Source organism: Triturus cristatus, chromosome 2_2 (genome assembly GCF_964204655.1).
Source record: "Triturus cristatus chromosome 2_2, aTriCri1.1, whole genome shotgun sequence".
Lineage (NCBI taxonomy): Eukaryota > Metazoa > Chordata > Amphibia > Caudata > Salamandridae > Triturus > Triturus cristatus.
In genome coordinates, this window is record NC_140582.1 from 845791432 (window position 1) to 845814894 (window position 23463).

A 23463-nucleotide genomic window follows, 5' to 3' on the forward strand; every position below is an offset into this window, starting at 1 on the left:
TATGTATACATTAATACTCTAGGCGCAAAACGTTTGGTATCCGCGCCGTGGAAATGGAAATGGCTAATGGAGAGTTGGAGACTGGCCTCTCTTGGTTGTTGGTGCAGCATTGCAACCTCCACTTCAGCAAATAAATCTTTCCAGGTCATGGTTCTGGGTGCAATGTGGTCATTTAATACTCTTCCAGCCACCCACACTGAAAGCACAATGCAATTCTCTTAAATATTTTTCTAGAGTGGCAAGACCCAGTTTCTAAAACAATTTTAAATTACACTTAAGACTCCAGGGCAGAATAATAAACCTCACATATTCACTCTTCCTGGCAACAGGTTGAGCAGCTCGTGAACAAAGGGCTTGTAATATCGTCAAAAACACTATAATAACTGCAGTGGAGAATCAAGCACAAGTATATGCTCCTATACAGATGCTGTGAACAGATGAAAGGAGAGAGGTGGTCAGAGGAGGGAGGATAGTGACAGAGGAAAGTGACTGAGTGTGAGGAGGAAGGCATGGACCTGTATGTGTACATACATAGGTGCATGCATGTGTAAACCACGCTGACTTACAAAGTGGCTGCGGATGTTAGCCGTGTGATAGAGGGCAGAGGAGCTACTCTTATTCACACTACCTATAGAAGAAGGGTTTATGTGGTCTTCAATAGGGTGCTATATGGCCCTGTGATGTCTTTATCAAAATAAAACTAAAGGGTCACAAGACAAAGCACGCGAGTACAAGCGGGTGCCTTTCTTTCCAAGAGGTTTATAGATCTGTGCTACTTTTCAAACTCAATGTTTCTGTGCATAGCTGTCTATAAAGTGTCCGTTCACATCTACTGAAGTCTAGAAATGCAGCTCAACCAACCTCGTTTCCGCTGACACTTTTAGCCTCTCCCAGGTCTCTAAGTCTGCCTTGGTTATCGAGGCGGTGACAAAGCTCGGAGGCTCCCGAGGCTGCGAAGCGCTGCCTTGAGTTTTGCGCTTGGCCAAGTCATCTCTCTGAATGTCTGGAATCTTCTCAGGCTCCTCCTCCTCTTCAGACTCATTCTCACAGAGGCTCAGAAATGGATTTTCCTTGCGTGTCAAAATGTGTTTCCCCTCTTCCAATGGCCCCTGTTTTTGACTAGATCAGCAAACGTTTCCACAGGAACAGAAAACATTGCATGGGTGGAGGAACACAACAGCAGCGTGTTAATAGGAATTGGCGCAGTCGATAAAAAGGACAAAATAACAGACATGTTCGAGACCGATAATCACTTGCAATGAAGATCAATTTCCTTTCTGGTCAGCACTCCATGCCAGCGTGGACTCCACTAAGACTCCGCCTCAGCAGGGATAACCACAGCAATCCTGAATGAGTGTCTCCTGCTGATACATCTTCAAAGTGACAGACACTTCTATTCCCGCCACTACTAAGCTTACTCACCATCCTAAATCAAGCCTCTTTGTTGAACATCTGTTCACTTTTCTCTCCTCACTCAAATTCAATTTGTTCAACATTTCAAAAAGCCACATTAAAGAAGTCTGATTAAGCTGCAGGAAGGGCTGATAGTTCAAACAAACGAAAATGGAGACATCTGCAAAGTATTTTTTCTTTTACTAAAACTCTCTGAAAAGCAAAAACAACTTGCACCATTGAGCCCATGGGGAAGTTTTTATTAACCACTCACAAGACACTGTTCTGCCCGCACTAAATTCCTAAAACATTGATTTTAAATGTAAATCCGATTCATATTTTTAGTTTCAACAAAGTTTACATCACTCATAGATTGCATATTTTCTACTATAATTTACCCACAACACAGTTCAGTTCTCACTCAGGTTAACAAATCCGATGTATTCTCCCGAATGCAAGTGTCTGAATATTGAACTGAGCTATCAAACGTAAAGTGCTTATTGTCTATATGTAATCTCACTGGGACAAGTTATTTTTAAATGAAAACAACCAGTAGCCCCGCCTCACTGTTCAGATGCAAAAAACTTTGAGACAGACACTCAAAATATTCCAATAAGCCAATACCACTTAAAGAAGGAAACAGCACTTCTCTGCCATAAAAGATTCTTGTTAGATTGCAGATGTGACGTCACACAGACCTTCATTACTTGCTCGATTTTACTTTTAGTTCTTTATGAGGAATGATATATGTCCTACTTCTACACTGTTGGTATATTGTGAAGACCATGGCTTTCCATTCTATGGAGTGTGCTGGGCAGCTTGTCCAGTGAAATTAACTTGTGGCAAATAAGAAAAGGGCATTATCTCTCAGTGCTAAATCTTAAACTTTGCTAAGACTTCATATATTGAAAAACGTAAAGCTGTAAGATACGAGTTTAAAAGGAAAGGTCACAGAACACCTGATACGCAAGGGCAAGCAGGGATTCTGTAAGGTGCTGTTTGTTGGCCTGGACTGACCCAACTCCCAGTGGAATATAGGCAATTATGTAAAAACTGAAATACTGCACTCTTCAGGGAAATCTTGCGCTGGTTTGAAACTAAGAATTCGCGGGGCAGAGAACAGTGGCAACATTTGCTTTGTTGATGAGCATACCAGCTAACTTGGTCTGCTCTTAGAGGATGTTCCCTTCAGCTTTTTCAAGGCACTGATGGGATAATTAAATCGTGTTTGATTGTGGTATATATTTGAGCTTGTTATGATGACAGTCTCGGAGTCATAACTGTGTGTTTGACCGCTTTAAAAGTCTTAACTGTTGTTTTTGTGGTTAAAAAAAACAGCAATGTTTTACTTTACGTAAGAGACTCATGATCACAGTGTGGTGGTAAAATGGTTACCAAATGCTAAACAGTCTACTAGAAATGGGATCTGGGTGCCTAGAACAGAAGCTTCTTCCCAATGGAACGGAGACATCAAGTTAAAAGGGGACTTAGGAATCGAGCTGTCAAGCTGAAGTCTGCACTTCTTATTCTACAAGCTTAGAGAGACATGTAAGCCATGACTGATTGCCGGTTTTATTATATGCAGGATCTCATTCCTTATGCACCCAGGAGAAAAATACAAGCCCAAACCTTCTGAGGTAGCGTCAAGAACACGTGCAAAATCAAGTGAGAAAAAAAAATCCAGGTTCTTCCTTATGCATCCCAAAATATTAATTGTGTGCAAAAATTACCCTGATGCTGTGGAAAAAGGGGAATTTGTAATGAGTGTTGTTTTGCATCTCTTATAACAGAGCAACTCTGAATAAGAGTCAATACTCTAAAAACATCCAATCCTACATGTAATTTAGGCATAGGTTAGCTAAATGTGTGCCGTGCTTAACATAAGAAATGCTTTTATAGACAATGGCTGGAAATGTATTCACTGGAATTAAAGCCTGATCCGCCAACTTAAAAATTCCGTTAGACAAAATCTAATTTTCAATCTTCTGAAAATCTTGCCTTTTACAAAGGGGTGTAGAGATCAGAAATTACGGCAGTCGTTTTAGTTATTTAAAGGAGGAAAAACATTGTTTTGGCAATTGCCACCCCATAATAAGTCAAGAAGAAAATTCAAACAAACTGCCACACTTCAATACAATCAAGATAAGATCAATCACCGACAGAATACCTTTAGTGCTGGTTAGTTAGCTGCCACTTTACTGAGGGGTAAGCACACAGTGTGTTATCAGGCGATGGTAGCCAGAGCAGATAATTAAATTACAGCACTTCAAAGAGCATGGAGATGTCAGGGAAGAGAGGAATAGATACTGTTACCATTATATGATAAGCCACATCCATGCCACAGACTTGGCAGCTGCGAGCGCAGAGGGTGGAATGGGGAGCTCGAATAAGCTATTTTAGTACGAAAAGGGGTATTAAAAAATAGGTAGATTTATAGGAAATGGGGATTAAAGGTATCCAAATAGAAACGTTTGCTTACAATCACCCTTGACCTTTGGTGTGGATATCCGCTAATTACTAGAATTGTTCAGACATATTTGCAAAACCCGAGATTCTTGTGTGTCCCTTTAAAAGCAATATGTTAAGTTTCACATGGTGATTATGACTGTACTTTGTTTTTCTTTTCCAAGCAGTGCAAACAGTTGTTCATATTATACAATTAAATTAAAATGTATGGGATTTCAGGATGGAGCGCAGCAAGAATACGTAATGGAACAAAGATCAGCTTAAAAATATACACACAAATAGGAACTAAAATACTGAAAATCCATGGAGTAATTAAAGACACAGCATATATAAAACGTATGCATAATGCCAACTCCTGAGCACTCTTCCACTTCTCATCTGCATTAAACCTGATCCCATCACGTTCACAAGACATTAAAAAATTCCATTCTTAAATCTTTAATGCCCTTTGGACACATCTCCTCAATGTCCCCATACCACTGCTCCTATGCCAATTTCTCTTGCTCTCTCTCACAAAGAACGTTGGTAACTACTTCCGGCTCTGTGCACCCAACAACACAAAATCCTAAAAGTAATACATTAAAGAAAAATGGACTAGTACCTAGAGTGCAGCTTTTTATAAATGAGAGGCAGACCCAATTCTTATAAATTTGATTCTGAACTAACACGCCTACTCTATGCAGTACAGGATAAAAAGAGGGAAATGTAAAAACACTTGGGTTATTTGCAATACCTGGTCAGAGCTGGGCTGGTCTCCGAATGCTCCTGAGCGGGCAGTCGGAGATCTTCTCTCTTGTTTCCTTTTTGGACTTTGTGCAGTCCTACAGGAACCTGATTGACTGGGGTTGGCTTGATTTGGTTCATCCTTATTCTTCGTGTTGCAAGGTCATCCTTCTGGATATCGGGAACTCTGCACCCATCGTTGTCCTCCTCAGAGTCCGAGCCCTTACCATGATAGCCTGCCAAAAACGTGTTTTCTTTGCGAAGGATGATATCTGGTGTTCCTGGCTTGGTGCCATGATCCTCAGAGGTTTGATTATGACTAGCAGTTAAAAGTAAATATTATTTTGAACTCCACGTGGGAAAAGAAGAAAAAACCCACATACGAAGCCCCATGCAAGTGAATGCTGTTAGTAATAAACCACATCCACGATGCCATAAGTAAACAAAACTCAAAACTTTTATTTATGACAAACAAAGCGTTCTGTTCTCTTCTGAATACTCAACCAAGCAGGGCGGCCATTTAATAATCACAAAATACTGACCTTCTGGCCAGGTATCAACTGATAAACTGAGAGTGAGTTGGGAGCACATATAAGGCAACATTGTTACACAGCTTTGCCACAGATTAAACAAATGCATGCTTCAAACATTCTCCTTGGTATGTAAATGTTGCCCTAATCAAGAGAAGTCTTTTATCGTACTTTATTTAGATTTTATTGTGCTATTTTTTAAAAAAGTTTTAAAGAGGTTACTGTGCCTTACATCTCTGTAAAGAAAAGGAACATACGTGTGTTACAATAGGTTACAAGAAGGTCATACTATATCACAATGTGGTCCTTGGTATCATTGTCGCATTAGTGTGAGTCCACATTTGTGTTCTGAACAAAGTCTTTTCATAATATATTAGGCAGAAGGGCGTGTTGGTCCCTATTAGGAGCGACTCTTCAGTTGAGTTCTGAAGGAGGTAAAGGAGGGTCCCATCTTAATTCAACTAAGATGCTATTCTATATCTTGGGAACAAGACTTGAGAAGGCAGGGCACAAGTTGAGGCTTTGTGATATTATTTAATTTAACTTTAAAGAGGAACATATTAGTACTGAAGGAATGTCTGCCTTTCCCTGAAATTGTAAACTCAGACTCAGCTTTGAATATTGTTCGCGGATTTAGGTCTCTGAATAATGAGAAATGGAAATGGCTGAAACTCAAGTCTTCTTTCACTGAAAATCTATGCTCAAGTCTACTTGAGATGACCAAATCCCCCTCCATAATGACTAAGAGACAATGTTTTAAGAGAGATATTTGGTGACTTTTTAATGAAATGTACACGCAGGCTGTGTAGCTAGTTTTCTTCTACATGTGGACATGTGCAATGTCTTAGTATGACCTTTGTTGTGTTCCATTGCTGGTAATCTGTTGTAAAAGATGAACAAAAAATGTTTGATAGGAAAACAGAAAATACAGGTGTGTAAATTGATCTTGAAGTCTAGATACAATCTATATTAATTTGTACAGTGATGATAATGTATAATGTTTGCTTTGCGGTAATGCACAATACAAATTATGTAAATCCAGCAAAATACCACATGGGATGCACCTCACCAGCCATTGGTGCGATCTTCCAGAAGAACCATTCACAAACTCGCTCACTTATGCTTTACCTATTAGAACAAATTCTAAATAGAACATTTTTCATTGACTATCATTTAATCAATTTAAGCTGATTTTAGGTGCATCCTGCATTGGAGTGTGCTGTAAGTAGGAGCAGACTTGGAGGTAGAGGAGGGGCCAGCAAATATGCTGGGGGCATTTTTCAAATGATGACCAATGGTTTAGTGGGAGCCTGCAAAGCCGTACTACCACCAAACTGCACTAGGGTGGATGTTGATTGGCTGGGGTGGGTACAGGAGTGCCTAGCAAAGGGGACAAAGGTGCAGGCAAGCGACCTCTTTGTTCAGTGTTTGGTGGAGGGGTTCTTATTACAGATGTGTTTTGGTGAACTGCATGTGTTTTTTGTCTTTGTGTTTCATTAGGGCATTGTAGTCTCACTGTTGGCCACAAGACAGGCAGACACTTTGGCATCATGCATCACAAATTTGGTGATTGGGTATAACCCCATGCTGTGCACAGCCTTTGGTCGAGTGTGGCGGGCCCTTATGCTACTACTTCTAACCCTTTGTGGGTCCTCCACAATAACGCCCAAGGGAAGAGTGAACTGAGGCTTGTGCCAGGGAACCAAGTTATGGCCCAGTTCCCCAGGCACCCAGAAGGGTGCCAGGTGGTCCCCACAGGGATGCAACTGGAAGGAAGGAGGTCAGTATCTGAGCTGGTTCTTCTCTCTAGTTTGGGAGTGAAAATTATTCTTTAAGAATTCGGCAGGAGCCCCACAGTTTGGGCAAGGGGCCCCAAGTATGAAATACTGGAAGGACCAGTTGGGCAGCCAACCATGAGTGCAATAGGTAGGACTTGGGAGGATTATGCAACAGGAATTTCTTGACTGCCTTTCAATGCCTATAATAATATTGAATGCATCTATTTTATATTCATTCATGCAAATGTTTAATGATGCTTTTAAACGTGAACAAGTTGTTTTAGTGTTAATAAATACAGCCCAAGAATAATTCTCAAAAACATACAATCTCATTTCAGTAATTTTGTGGAATCTTCATCTTGGGGCCCTTACCCAGCTTGACCGGTCCCCTCCTTATTTCATAGGTGTTATTATTTTAAGATAATAATACACCCATCACTGGAATCAAAACTTTGGAATCAAAACTTTGGAATCAACTGAGCCTCATTCCCAACAGCTACTTATTTCACAGTGACATTTGCGTTCAAACCAATAGTCTGGCCAGTTGTATAAGGTTTATAGTCCTCTCCACTGCCCCCGTGTCAATCCGCATCTGTGCCGTGGGCTTTACATTTGATTTATCATATACATGTTCCATAATAACTGAGATCATTGGTCAACAGAAAACACTCCACCTGCCCTTGGAGTCTGAAATGATTTTCCAGTAACATTCCCAGAAGGGGTTATGCTGACCAGCTAAGTGAGGCAGACAAAATATTTCTAAAAAATCATGGTGCTAAGCACCAAAATATTCCTAAAAAAGGATGGTGCTAAGCACTCGCTTTGGTAATTAAGCTGTATCCAACCTCAGAAGGTAAAGGGTGTGATTTAGAGTTACATGATGTGGGGCATATACCAATAATTGGAAGATGTCCGATCCACCGTATTACTGTGAATACATTTTGGCTGACGTCCTGCATCTGTCAAGTTACCAAGAGTAACGTACATTCCTATCTGTAATTAGTGGGGCATTTTCAAAATGAAGTAATCAAAGTGTCAAAAGACAAAACAAAGATGTATCATTCTACTTGGACTTAAACCACAATATTAGCCATTTGCCAAATTTAATGAGTGACTATCTGGTACTATCTGGTCAATACCCACTGAACCTTGTGAGTTAACTATTTCTAACATCATGCCCCTGTCTCTCCTGTGAAGAATCGACTGTCGATTGCTTGGGACCACTGTGCACAATGTATGTTACAAGTCTAGGAAGTTAGGTCTGTGCTCCCTACATATCACCACAAACCATCCAGTATAAATAAATGTTACACTGCAGGAGCACAACACCATAGTCAGTCTAATTTACTGTAAAAAATATTTTTTTCCAGATTTGTACGAAAGAACTGTCTTTCAAATCTATGGCAGAGCTACACTTTAAATGTAACTCCTACTCTTTTTGACCTCTCACAGATCTATAGGACTACAACAACCTTTCTGGAGGCTGTTTGACCTGTCAGTCTTAGGGTGGTCTTCCTGCAAACTTTACGCCTTCCTCCTCCATATTTTTCTAATCTCGTTTTTGTTGGCGTTAGGACTCTGTGCACTTTACCACTGCTAACCAGGGCTAAAATGCATGTGCTCACTCCTTGAAACTAAGTAGCATTGGCTTGTCCCCAATTGATATATTTAATTGACTTAGACGTCCTTAGTAAAGTGGTCCTACATGTACCTAGGGTCTGTAAGTTATAAGCTACTAGTGGGCCTGCAGCACTTATTGTGCCACCCACTTAAGAAGCCCTTTAAACCTGTTTCAGGCCTGCCATTGCAGCCTGTGAGTGCAGTTTTAAACCGTCATTTCGACTTGTCAAAATAAACCTTTTTGCCAGACTCAAACCTGCCTTTTTAATACAAGTATGTCACCCCTAGCGTAGGCCCAAAACCGCCCAAAGGGCAGGGTGCAATGTATCTAAAAAGTAGGATATGTAATTTTAAGTTTGGCATGCCATTGTGGTGACAAACTCTTAAATTCGTTTTTTCACTACTGCAAGACCTGCTTCTACCATAAGATAACTTTGGGGTTATCTAATTACATTTAATAACCTGTAACTTCGGAATCGGACCATGTAAACATTTCACGTTTGGTGTCTTTGAAACTGTAATGAAATACCTTCTTTCATGGTGAAGTCGGATTTCTTCATACAATTTTGAAAATGCCATTTTTAGAAAGCTAGCTTTTTCCTGCCTTAGCCATTTAATGCCTTCAGCCAGTCTCTGGGTCACATACCTTGATGTAGTTGTCGGTTGGTATTTGTGCATTGCTCCTAGACAGCCACATACAACAGAGAGCTTAGGTGTGCCTGGAAGGGCCATCGCTGGTAGGATGGGAGGGTGGAGTTAGGCACAGCCACACTTACACCTGAATAGGTTGTGTCCTGCCTTCACACAAAGGATTGCATATCCTCTAGTTAGTCTGGAGCCACGGCAGGAAACCTGTGCACTTCAAAGGGAAGCCTCTAGAAGCTTCTCCCACTTCAAAGGAGGCACCAGATATAAATACGAGACCTTTGACACCAACTCTTCAGTACACTTATGGACCTGCAAAAGACTGCCACGAAGAAGGACTGCTATGCTGCTGAAAGGACTTTCACTCTGCTGGACTGCTGTCCTGAAGGGCTTCGGCCTGCTTTGCTGACCTGCTGCCCTCTTGCCTGGGTGAGAAGGACCAGACCTGCAGCCTGTACACAGGACCACCAGAGTGAGACCAAGGGCTAGTCTCTTATAACAAGCACATGGACTCTGCAACTGTGAACCCTACCCTGCCAAGTGGTACCACCCCAGTCCTGGATTCTTGGAAGTGAGTCTGAAGCTGCTCTGCCAGCCCATCTGTGGATCCAGCAGAACCAACTTGTCTCCTCTGCTGCAGGGTTTCCTATAACGCAAGAACTCTGCATCGACCTTGTAGCCTCATCGGAACCGCCATTACGAGGTAAATCCCCACCACATGCCCTCAAATCGCACATCTCTCTTCGACAGCAGCCTTGGCAAAAATGCAGGACTTTGCATTGCAAGCTCCGCAGTCTCTTTGGAACCAGCCAATGTGAGACATCCATAATGCAGGACTTAGCATCGCAAGCTTCCCTCTCCAACATATCCTCGACGGAGATACATGACCTCACATCGCAGCCGCACAGCTCCCCGGAGCACATACTGAGCAACGCAATTCTGACCGGCTGCGTGATGCATCCTCGATGCAGGACCTCAGAACACTCTGCAACCAGGATTTAAGGTACTCTTATTCAGCAGGCCTAACTAGGTCCCTGTACTGCCTGCATATCTACAGTTCTACTGATTGGATTTTTGATCGTTTTGGTCTTGTATTAGTTAAATAAAATGTACTGTATTTTTCTAATCTGGTGTGGGATACTTTTTGTGGTGTGTTTTCATTTTGCTACTGTTTGAAGTGTTGCACAAATACTTTACACATTGCCTCAGAGTTAGGCCTGAATGGTCTGTGCCAAGCTACCGGAGAGTTGAGCAGAGGTTAATTTAGGGTTTGCTTGTGGCTTCAACCTTGACATGAATTGTGGTTACTACTTGAGTAAAGTTCCACCTCCCTAAACCAGAAACCCAATTTCTTACAAAGCCTTTACTAATTTAGAAAACATCCCAGAAAGTAGCACTATGTACTGCAAAAACCTGGCACGTTTTACCCTGCCCCATGTTTTCACTTCTCAAACTAATTATGATCACTAGTTAAACACCTAGTTTGCAACTTTTGTGAGCTTCGAAATAAGACTTTGTATGGATAGTGTCACCTTAGAACGTAACCAAAGGGGGTGGCCATTATCAACTAATATTCAAAAAGCACACAGCAATCTTCTTTACTCCAAGCATTCCCTCAGCATTCATTCTACTCTTGTAAAATGAGGCGATGGAAATGTCTTCAACTATCACCCAAAACATTGCATTTACAAGCAAAGAGCAGTGTTGGCCCTGGGTGGCCGCAGTGATGCGAGTGCTACTACACAGAAAATTAGCGCCCAACCGCTTTATGATTCCACTGCTCGGGAATCACCAAACTTAAATACAAATGGGAAAGCTGCATGGACATATCATAGGTCAAATGTTCACCCTGAATGAAGACAAGGAGTTTGCTGAAGGTTGGTGCTACATCTTCTGCTGAGTTTGTTCTACTACTATTTCTTTTCCAAAAAACACAAATAATGTATAGCATATCAAAGTAGATTGCATTTTTCTGCGCTATAGGGCGATTCTCGAAAGGGTATCAAAGTATTACCAATGGGAAGCATTTCTTTAGCAAAACTATCGGTTTAAAAGCAAGCGCCCCTTAACTGGGAGTATCAAGAGTAATAGTTTTCAAAGAGAGGTGAATTCATTAAGTATCACACAGAAGAAGAAATGACGGGGTAAACGTACCAAGCTAAATGAGAATTTATTTAGACAAGTAACATCTGACCAATGTGCTTCCCAATGATAAGTAAGATTTTGGCTCTTAAGTGCATACTAGATGCGGCTGATAATCTGTACCGGTCATTTAATTAAAATGCACATACATGTGTAATTTACACTTGTATAACGTGCAGATTTCAAATGTGCAAAACTCATGGTTAACTTACATTGAAGGCAAAGTGAATATTCCCAGACGAGTTCGAACAGTAATCGTGATCTGTATATACAATGATAGTTTATAGTAGCAAAGCAAGGTATTTTAAAGAAGGTTTGTTATATCACAAAGCAAAAGTGTACGTTTGTGCGATTAATTCGGCAAAGTGAAAACACGTTCCTCCTACACTTATTAAAAGGGGGAGGGGGTTTAAAAGAGAAAAATGTTGTATTGCAGGGAAAAAAATCCACATTTTCCTTGACTAACTAAGCTCCCTGCTCAGGACTTGCAGCAGAGCTTGTTGCTAAAATGTTCTTCTTTATACAAATCACAAGGATTTGCAAGAGCAATTTACAGCAGGTGTAATTTACACAGGTAACTAAAGGGAATGTGTGTGGATCTGCATAAGTAATCAGTGATTTACAAGTGGCAACTCACTTCTTAGCCGTTTCTCAGTATCCTTCTCGGCTGTAACTTTGTCAAAACTTAAGAGACTGGTGACTCCAATCATTATTGCTTGCATGCACTGCATACACTAATAGCCTAGGGTTAGGGTCTCAAGTGGATGCTTTTGAACACATGAGATGTCTAGAAGCCGCCTCATGGCATGCTGCAATAATGTTCTTTCCAATACCCTCTCATTTGCAAACGTAAAAGAACATAGTGAAAGCATGACTAGGTCTCCAAAGAAATGAAACCGTAAATGAGTGAACGGACTATTTTTGTTTGGAGTCAGACATCCAACCGCTAAAGCATGTATGTTGAAAAATGAAAAAGGAATGCATCACAGATTCACTGCACCGGGATACCCAGGCATTGTTCCATACTGCTGTTAGAACAGGCTTCCTCCACTGCATGACCTTGAGGAGCCAGCCAGCCTCTGGAAGCAATATTGCTCACTCTCTATTATTACATTTCCAATATAGCATCCATTGGACTCAATTAAAAAATACATTATTTTTTAGTACACAATTAAGCTCAACTATCTTTTGAGCCAACACACACCAGAAATATAGACAATATTTGCTCCTGTCCATGGAAACAGCTTGTGGAAATGGGAGCATTCTACCAAGACTTCTACTCACAGACAACAGCATCAAGATTGACCAATAAGCTGATTATATACAACTTTACTTTAAAGTATCCCCTGCTTTAGACATCAAACCCTGCTTGCACATCATCCAAACCTGGATGTCCAGCACCTACCTGAAACTCAACCCAAACAAGACAGAATTTGCCAAGACCAATAAGCAAGATACATTACAAACAGTGGTCAATGACAAACCTTGACAGCTTCGAACCTCAACATTCAGCAGGTGCCAATTTACATGGATTCACTCTGGACACCAACCTCACTGCCAAGGAATATATTGCCGAACAAGTACGACCTAGTACCAGCTCTCTCGTTCAAAGAAAGTGAAATTATTACTTCCAGATAGCAACGTCAAAACTACTGTTCAAGCTCTCAAATGCTCACATCTGAATGGTGGTAAAGTCCTACTCCAAAGCCTCCCAGACACCGTACCGTTTAGGGGCAACCTACATGCTGCAGCACATCTCATCCAAAGCCTGAAGAAATTTAATTGCAGAACCCCATCCTGATGAAACTCCATTGACTAACTTGGCCAGTTCAAGTCTTCAAAACCAACAAAGTCATCTCAAACAGCACCCCCCGCTTTTCTTGCAGATAATCTCACCATCTCTGATGGTTCTTAGCACACCCGAGTCAGGACACCAACACAACTGTAGATTAGGAAGTGTAAAAAAGAAAAAAGACAATGATTTTTCCAGTTATGCCTCCGGGATCAGGCACAACATCCCTATATCCATCAGGACAACTACAATGCTGCTCCAATTTAGGAAAGAGTTGAAGATGCACCTCTTAAAAGAACACTACATTACAATACATTAACGGTCCACAACCCAGCTTCCTCTCCTGTTACTAGTTGTCTTTATGCTCGTCTATGACTATGTACAACGCTACCCTGTCTTTTGGTTAGATTCACTCTGTAAAAATACTTTATACATACATACTTCTATAAGGATTGATGACGAATTTGCACACAGGTTTCAGCAGCATGCCTCAGGACACACAGCACAGCCTTCCTCCATCATCCACTCTCCCCTTGTGGATTTCATGAACTGTAAAAGCTACAAGTTCATTATTCTGCATCTATAAAATGGCCCAAGTGTCTTCTTCAGACTCATCCCATCACACTCAGAAGATAAGCCCACAGCTGTGCGATACTTGCCCTCTTTAGTCTAACACGAATTACCCAACTGAAAAGTTTGATCCAGAGAGGCAGGTGTCCCGCAGCATTTCAGACCACAGACTGCACCGCTTCACTCACCACCTTACTGGAATGAAATGATTCACATCAGAAGGAATCTGTAGGCCATGCCAGCTTTTTAACGGAGTAGCATGAATATGATCCATGCGGTACCAGACTAAGAAGCTTGGCTACGCTGCCGGTGCCCGGAACTAAACCACTTCAGGGCACACCCTTGCTTCTTTCTAGTGGCTTCTTCTACCTATGGGGTTGGTCTCTCCGTATTTGATACTCTATGGTATATTATTAACCAGAACTGGCAAAGACAATAAGTCTTGCCTTTGGGACTTACTGGCATTGCCAGTGGTCTTTAGCAATGCTGCACAGCATCCTGATCGCAACAAAGAAGCAATGGGGCGCGGGTGATGGGACGGAAGCAACAAGGGGGCATGGCGCAGAACAAAAACAGGGCAACATAGAGGGTGCTGGTGGCGGGAAAATAGGCTAAAGAGGGAAACATGGAGCTGGCGAGGAGAAGCACATGGCCCAGAAAGCAACGTGGGGGTATGGGGAGAAGCAAAAGGGTGAAAAAGGGGAACACGAAGCGCGGCAAAGTGGGAGAGAAGTAATAAGGTGAGAAAAGGAACACATGCACTCCTGTGGAGTGCTTAAACAAAAAGAAAAAAGTAGCGCTTCAAAAGCACTCCGTGGAAGGACACGAGTAATGTGTCTATGCTCCAGGGAACGGGCAAACGCACAAAACAGGAAGGAAAGCCCTAGCAAATATGCAGCAAGGAAAGCAAATGAGAAATACAAAGCCAACCAAATGTAAGCAAAGGGCAGGCCATAAACCCAATGTAAGCTCACAATACGTGCCGACAGATCACACATGTGCTGTCCAGTAGGTGGGACCTAAAAATGGAACCTTGCAGCTCAGCAATTATCAACGGCATAGTCTGGGCCACCTTATGCATTCCTTTGCATAAACTAAATAATTTTTTTGCGTCAAATACTAGTTTACAAACTGCTATACAAGGAAACAAACATTGATATTAAAGACATTCCTGCACTTCAGATCTCATGCAAAATTAGACTTGGGTGCAACATATTATACCAATCTGAAAATGACCAAAGCTTGCAAAAATGGTCTCTAAAGTTTCAAATATTTGGTAGTCCATAACATTACATCACAGGAAAACAGCAAGTACATGAAATCCGCGCCAGTTGCATATGTACAATACATTAGTAACACAGATAAACTAATGATTTTAGGAAGGAGGAGGGAAACGAGAATGGAAATTAACTGATGGGCACGGAAATTATCAATTTCCGTTTTAGAGGGTCCTACATGGGTCAAAGTGTGGAAGTTACATGCAAAGAGGTCATGCTGAAGTGCCATACGGCCACACAATGCTAAGCTAACCTGTTGTAGCGCTTTGCTGCTGGCATGACCTTGATGCCTATACGTTCCAGCTTTTTTAATTTTCGGAGCTCCTCAGAATCATCTTGACCCAGCTTGTCTGCTGAAACCTCTGTCTGCCCTTCAGTCGGTGTCTGGTCCTTTGTAACAACTTGGTGCCGATTCTTAACTGGCTGGACACTGGGCGGTGTTCCTCCAAGGCCTGCCAAGGAATCCTCCTTAACTGGCCCATCGAATTTGCCATCCAACAACACTTCAACATGTTCTTCCTTTATCTGCTCGGGGTACCTCTGGCTATTGAGTTATTTAACAGGGTTTTAGCACTTTGTGCAACTATCGATGCAGAAAGACAAAGAATCCCTTGCAAAAACGACCGCATGCATGGATAATCATGAACGAGTACAAAATGGCCTAGCCACAAACCTATTTAGAAACTCCTTTGTCCACAAAACTAAAACATAATTTTTTTAAAGCACGATTTGGTCTTTTCCCAGGATCATCTCACGCTATGCCAAGGGTGCATACAACAAGACTGTTGCCCTGTCAATTATGCAAAAAAGGAGAAGAAAACATTATCCATTTACTTTGTATATGCCGAGAGTTGAAGGAAGAAAGAGGAGCGACACTTAAAAGGCGTTTTAACACTCGCAGAATTCGGTCTTGTAGACAAGCACTTATATGATGTCCTAAATCAACAGATATAGTTGATCTCTGCCTTTGCAAAAATTATATTAATGGCAAAAAAGAAATTGGACTCCGGTGATTAGATGTCAGGAATTTTGCAACGAAACTTGCAGAACTAGTATAAAAGAGCACATATGGGACATGTATGATAGTGAAATTGCACAATAAGACTTGCACTTGTCCAGGTATTGGTAAAAGGGAAATTGGAGTTTATTCGTGAAATTTGATCAGATATGATGATGTGTTACTTTTATAAAATGCGGCATCTCCAAGCCAAACAACGAATACCCCGTTTTTATGCCTAAATGAAAAAATAAATAATATGGATTTGTTTTTGTTTTTATAAGTATATATTGTATGATTTTAAATAATAAAACAATAAAAATTAATTGAATTGAAGGTGTACAAATCCTTTCTCCAGCAAACACTCACTTTAATAGGATTGATACTTGCCATTTAATGGTAGAAAGTTTCAAAGATTGGATTCGAGGGTCAAACAGTGAGATTCCCTTTAGTATTACAGACTTATGTGGAAATGGGGAGATGGTTTGACAAAGGAGAACAAATTCAGTTTCAACCATAAAAAATGTGTGTTTTGTCATCACTCTGTTTTTTTTTTGTAAAAGGAGGTCCAATTAATGTCTCTCTCCTACACCAAAGCCAAATGCTGGAGAAAGTTTATTTGCGCAATGTAATGGCCTCCTCATAAGTGTTAATACCCTCCTAGTTTACAAATTCCAAGAACTACTATTCTTGAATGTTCACTGAGGCAGGTTTGTTTGCCTCCGGACACAAATCTGTTACTTTAATGTGTATTGAAGACAGAAGTTCAGTCTTGGGTATACATTAAAAACTCGAATGCAATGTGGGGTTGTAGTCCTGGTGCACTTCAGCTGAACCAGCTGGAATACAGGAGCGGACTGCAACGCTTCACAAAAGGAATACCCAAGAAGGTGTCTCCAGGGCCAGGAAGTCATCTCGTAACCCTACCTATAGATAAAACTGCTATCTCTGGGTCTATCAAGTCAGGTGGAAAAATGATACATTTGTCTAGGTCACTTCTGTGGCTAGCAATCTTAAAGTTTATTAAAAGTTTATAAAAAGCAAGGTGTATGCTGTTATGAGACGTGCTTTAAATGTGCTCAGTATTTTCCCTGCATCATCCTCTCAAGTTGTAATGACAACAGGTATAAATACCGAAGTGAGAAAACCAGCAACACTATATATGATAAGTCCTCCAAAATTAATCACATGCTGTTGGTTTAATCTTTGAGAGCTCAACCTTTAAAAGACAAGTGGCCAACTGCACGCTGCGTGCTATTAAAAACTGAATCCCCTATGTTTCAACATCAAATTGGCTCGGCTGCCAGAAAGACCAAGCTTTGACAAAGCCAATAGGAATGCCCTTGGTATGTGAGTAATATCTTTTGAAAAAATCAAATATATGCGTTTTGCAAAAAAAATGGTAAACATATAAAAAAAATATATAAAAATAAAGGAGTGGCCCAGCAGTTCAGGCACACCATCCCTACCACTGAACTGCACTCCCGTTCAGGCAGCTGTGCGCATGTGAGCAGGCAAAGTTCCATCACAGAGTGCAAGACAGTCAATGGAGAAGCGGGCTGCCCTAAAGCCCCATGATGTATGGTGTGGTGGATAATCTGAATGGTACTTTAAACAGCCCATGAATAAACAGGGCTAAATGAAAACCCCTGTATGTATTCAGTATGAATGTTTATTAGGACTTTAAAAAAAAAACATGAGGCTGGTATTAGTGAGAGTTGTCCATAAGCTAGATCTAAAAAGGTTTGTGTCCCCCCGAACACCAGTAGGTAGTCCTGGGTTTGTGCACAGTGTTGACCACAGAAAGCCCATCTTTGCAGTAATAGGTCAAATAGGAAACAGTCATCAACCCTGACAATATTTACACAACATCGCGCTGTTAGTTACCTGAAAGGCCTCTCTCCTCCTTGTGGCGACGTGGCAGTACTCCAGCTTTTACGGTATTCTTCCCGCTCTGCCTTCTTTTTCCTAAGAGGAGCCGGTATATAGGCAGTTTGGTTACTCTTGTTTGGGAGGTACTGGTTAAAAGGCACAAAAACTTTATTTTCACCAAAAGAAATCCGCCTAGCAGACATATCGTCCTTTTTTACATCTGGTATCTTTCGATGTGGAAAGTCTGATTCAGAGTCACTGCCTCTCCCTGGAACGAAGGAAAAATTACAATTTCAGTACTCAATTCAGTAATCATGTTTTTTTTAAACTGCACAGCGGACAAGGAAGACCAAAAAACAATAATCTAGATTTGGGGACAGGGCGTGGCGGATATTAGTACTGCTTCCAAGTCTCTCACATAAATATAAAGAATTCACATCAACCAACCTAATTTGAGGTGATTTTATGTCTTAGACCAAGTTACAATCAATGATGTCTTGTCATTTTATTCAATGCACACTTGACACTGATTTCAACAGTGCAATTTCATAAAAAGAATCATTTCTACATGTTATGCGAGTACCCTCAATTTACCAAGGCATGTTTCCCATTATTACATTTCTTGATCGTTAATTTAAGTTCACATATTTTCTTTCCAAAATGTTAGAAGTCGATTTTGTTTTTAAAATGCGAATAGGGACCCATTTGCAATGCAAAGAATTTAGATTTGAACCATGGTAAGTCTCGTGCTCTGAGCGAAAATGACATGCAAGATTCAATTGGTGGATTGTAGCAAGTGTTCTTTTTAGCACTAGACCGCATCTCCAAGTGGTTGCTAACAAGCAGCCCTGATGGACCTGTTAGAGTAGGGAATTTCTAAATATTTTCTTTTAATAAAATTCTGAGCGTATTTGTTTTAAAACTGATTACAAATAAACAGATTGCCACATTACGTACGTGAAATCTTAAAGACACAGCACTGCATCGTTTGCACTTAAAAGTGGAACTTTATAATTAGCACCACTTGCCCTCACCACTACATAATCCCCCAAAAAAATGTTCAGCCAACTTGAGCTAAAGGATTGCACCAACTGTTCTGTAACCACATAGGCTCACTAGATGGGTATAACCATGCTCCAGTTTGTGGCGTAGTGGAGTGGTAACTGAACTCGCTGAGACAGCAGCACATACAGGTGTCTACATCTGTGCAGAAGCTGGTTAACACATTGTAATCTCAGTCTATTAATAAGCACAATTTCAAGATACTGAGTACAGTTCTGCTTTGCCACCAGGGAATTTATATTTCGAAGAAAATCCACACTAGCTTATTAAATTCACCATTACTAGTGCTATAGATGTCTAGTCTATGTCTCATTATGGTAGCTTATCAAGCTAAATTAGAAAGTCTCTAGCACTCAGATTTTAGAATAGTGTTTCCAATTTACTGCACACGGGCTGTTGTTAACAGTGTTCCCAGTGGCATAGCTAGCCCTCTGGCCGCCTGTGGCAGTCCCTGCGTTTGTCACCCTGCGGTGGTCGCAGTGAAGAGCAAAGGGGGTGGGGGCTGGCAAGGGTTTTCTCGGTTTTACCGCCCTGCGGCAAACAGATTGAGGAGTTGAAGGAGGGGGCGGGGGGGGGGAAGGGAAGGGGGGTTAGGGTACTATTGCCACCTGAAATGACAGATAAGAGCGGGTGGAGGCCACCGCCCCCAAAACATCTGAAGGGCCGTTGCATTAGGCGAGCCTAAAGAAAGCTTAAGTTTAAAGGTTTAGCTAGAGATTGTCCTTCTTACGAACAGCTTATCTAACAAAAATGTCCTTACTATTAGGTCACATGGTTTACATGTGCCTGGCTAGCCTAGCACCACACCATATATGATTTATGGAATGTGATGGGCCTTTTAGGCCCAGCAAGTGATGGAAGGAATTATTAAATGTGGACTGACCACCCACCCACAGAGCTTTTTGCTACCTGTTTTTAATCTAAGACACCACCTGCCAAGTCAGGAGGTCTTAAAAAGAAGGCCTAAATGAGAGCGCAAGATGGCGACTGGGATTTAGTCCTTCCGCATTCCCTGGAACTACAGGACATTTTTCCGCGGATACACGGCCTCAACCCGATTTCAGGCAGTATGCAGCGGTCTCAAATCCACTGGGGAGCTGCATAGGTGTTTTTTTGAGGTTTTTTAAGACCTTCTAAGGGTCTTTTTTCTATACTTATCAATGCATGACGCCGCTCCTCACGCCAGGCTGCCACAGCCACCATGTTGTTAAGATTTCCTCCGCCTCTCACAATAGAGCTCATCAACGGACGGGCTCCCAACGGGACTAATTACCTCACGGAGATTATAAGGAGGGGGTGAAGATCACTCTTCATTATATTTAAATATTTTACTAAGGAGCAATGTGCTAATGCATTTAGAGGGAATTCCCATAATTTTCCAGCACACCGTTTAAATGCATGATTATTGGGCAGGTCTTTTACATTATCATTCATAGAAACCGGTTTTGTGTCACGCTGAGGTCACTTTTCGCCACTAGTGATCTTATTTTTTTTTTTCACTTTATAATGCTATTTTCCTGCTTTTAGCTTCCATTATCCACCATGGATCAATAACTGCCTTCAACATCGAAGCATTTTACCTCTCCTATACCCACAGTTGGGCCCAGGAAGGGACAACCTGGCAATGTCAATGAAAGAGCTAAAAAAGATCCAGTGTCTCCATCTAAATCTCCTTTATCTCTTAACCTGGAAGATATAATGGATGAAATCAAAAACTTGAAACCTCTTGCTATCGAAGCAAATGCCACACTTCAAAGAATTGAGAAAAAATAGTCCAACCTGGATTCTAGAGTTGGGGACATTGAGCAATGTATTAGCGATACCAAAGATGTTGTGTCTCTAGTGAATGTGATGTCTGCGGAAATTCTCCAACTCAAAAAGCACACAGTGGACCTGAAAAAACATACTAGATGCAATAATCTCAGAACTTATGTCCTTCCTGAAGATTTGGAGAGCTCGAACATGAATGCCTTCCTACAGCTTACCATTCCTAAAATCTTTGAGCTAAAGGATTGCACCACTCACCGTACACAGAGCGCACACTGGGTTGAACAGCCAAATACTCGTATTCTGTTTCTGTGGTGGGTGTCTACTTTGAATTGGCTGTGCTTGTGAATGGGGAGCAAGGGAAGCTTCTTGAGGTGTGGTGTGATGGGTGCGGTGTGAGAGGTCGAGCATGAGTCTTGCAGCGGTGTTCTGGATGGTCTGGAGTCTATGTAGGAGTTGTTTGAAGATTTCAGCGAGTGAGTGTTGGCGTAGTCCCGCCTGCTGGTGACGAGTGTCTTCAGGTCCTTCAGACGTTCTGAGGCAACCATTTGAAGATCTTTCGTAACATGTGCAGCATGTGGAAGCAGGAGGTGCACACTGTGTTGAATGTAGCCATCCTGTTGATTTCTTGCATCGTCTGTCGATGCAGGTGTTGGTCCTAACTCTGACGGCCACCAGGAGGGGGTCCCATGGGAAGGTCTTGTTGCCAAAAAACAGTAATTCTGTATTGTCAGAGTTGAGCTGCAGATATTTGGTTTGCATGTAGTCTGCTACTATGGTCCTGCAGTTGGTGAAGTTGGTTCTGGTGGTGGTTGTCTAGTCCATCAGTGAGAGGATGAGTTGGGTGTCATCGGCGTAGGAGGTGACAGTGATGTCTTGTGATCTAGTAATGTTGGCAAACGGTGTCATGTATATGTTGAAAAGGTTGGGGCTGAGGGACAATCCCTGTGGGGCTCGGCATATCAGTCTCTTGGTCTATGATGTGCATGGTGACAGCCTGACCCTGTGGGTTCTTCCACTGAGGAAGGAACAGGTCGATTTGAGAGCAGATCCTTGTATGTCAATCTCATGAAGTCTTCTGAGGAGGGTGTTATGGGAGACAGTGTCGAAGGCTGCAAAGAAGTCAAGCAGGACGAGGGATGCTTTTTCTCCTCGTTCCAGGCTGATTCAAATGTTGTCAGTGGCTGTGATGAGTGCTGTTTCGGTACTATGGTTCTTTCTGAATCCTAATTGAGTGTTGTCTAGAAGAAGGTGAAGTTCGAGGAGGACTGTGAGTTGCTTTCTGATGGCCTTCTCAATCACTGTGGCTGGATAAGGGAGCAGGGAGATGGGTCAGAAGTTGCTAGTTGATTCTTGTTGGCTGTGGGCTTCTTGAGGATGGTGTTGATTTCTGCAAGTTTTCTTCACCCGGAAAAGTGGCAGACGTGATGGAGGTGCTGATGACGTGGGTCAGGGTGCTGCCGATTGGTGATGTTGCCAGGTTGTAGATGTAGTGGGGGCATGGGTCCATTGGGGCCCAAGTGGTTGGTCCGAATGATTGCCGCTGTGCCGTTACTGGTGAGGGTTGTCCATTCGGTAAGGTGGCCATCTTGGCTGTTGGTGGGTACGTTAGCAATGAGTTATAAGAGACATCTTAAAATAAAAAACAGAGTTCTAGTCTGGAAAGACTGGTACAAAAGGGTATTGTTTCAGCAAATCAGTTTTTTTTCTGATTCTGGTCATCTTTCTTTAGCCCATACTCAAAGACAAATTCGGTTTACTTATATCCCCTCTGCCAGACAACCAACACCTTAAAGCAAAATCACCACAATCTACATTATTTGCTTCAATTATAGACCATCCTCAACATACTAGCTTCCCTACATTTAATTTTTCAGTTCCAACAAAGGCCTCATACGTCTACAAAAATATTGACAATAATCCCATTAACCCATTGATAGACCAAAAACTAACATTTTGTCTGAAAGGGAACTGATTTCTAACAGGTTTTTTCCAAAAAAATATGGAATAAAGTTTGCATTGTAATCCACTCCACCTCTCACTCTGCCAGCACTACACAGACTTTATTTATCTTTTATGATAGATAATTTCTTACTCCCTCTTCTCTATATAGGTTCAAAATATCTACAGATAGTAAATTCTGGTCTTGAACAGAAGAGAACAGGGATATTTTTCATATTTCTTTTCGACTGTTTCGGTTTTTAATTTCACTTCCGTTCGATAAACTTCACATTTTCCTGGGAGATGCCCAGGAACAATTGTGTTATGATGGGAAAATGTGTTGATATCTCAACAGCAACTGCATTACAAGTTATCACATCTAGTTGGAGGAATGCTCAGGAAATTACCTTCATTAGATGGTGGTTTATGCTCTGCCATTATCACAAATTGAATTGTGCCAATGTTAACTCTACACAATAACTATAACAACTAATCAAACAAGATTTATTATGGTTGCCCTTTTCTTCTTTTCTGTCTAGACAGAATAACCCTCCTGGTGTAAATGTATTGTTTGACCCTTCATAACCATTTAATTTTTGCTTTTGTTGATCATCATAAAGATACACTTAAAACCCCTATCTTCTTCCCCTTCATAATAGGCTCATTTTTCCTCTCACCCTCTTCCTCTTTCCTGCTCTTCTTTCAAAAACAAAAAAATATCAATAGCAATGTTTTACCAATTTATTGTTCATTAGAGTACTAATAATTTTTATAGGGTTTTTATGAACATAAGATTTTTGTGAACACCAATAAACCTTATCTAGGTCGCAATTATATTTATTAATGGCTGTGCTCATGTGGATATTCTCTTTCGTTTTGCTTATATTTT

At 41.4% G+C, this 23463-nt stretch overlaps 1 protein-coding gene across 11 annotated transcripts in view; it reads right to left on the bottom strand.

The window, feature by feature from the left end:
* Nucleotides 1-23463, bottom strand: part of LIMCH1 (LIM and calponin homology domains 1) — an 860130-nt gene that overhangs the window by 232159 nt on the left and 604508 nt on the right. For 5 of the 11 annotated variants that reach the window (XM_085642186.1, XM_085642185.1, XM_085642181.1 and 2 more), the window contains exons 8-11: nucleotides 17820-18072; nucleotides 15189-15479; nucleotides 4592-4900; nucleotides 862-1119 (exon numbers count right to left, since the gene is read on the bottom strand). In XM_085642186.1, the coding sequence (XP_085498312.1) occupies nucleotides 862-1119; nucleotides 4592-4900; nucleotides 15189-15479; nucleotides 17820-18072 (1111 nt within the window). The remainder of the gene's footprint in view (nucleotides 1-861; nucleotides 1120-4591; nucleotides 4901-15188; nucleotides 15480-17819; nucleotides 18073-23463) is intronic. The other 6 variants (XM_085642188.1, XM_085642187.1, XM_085642184.1 and 3 more) reach the window with 2 other exon arrangements.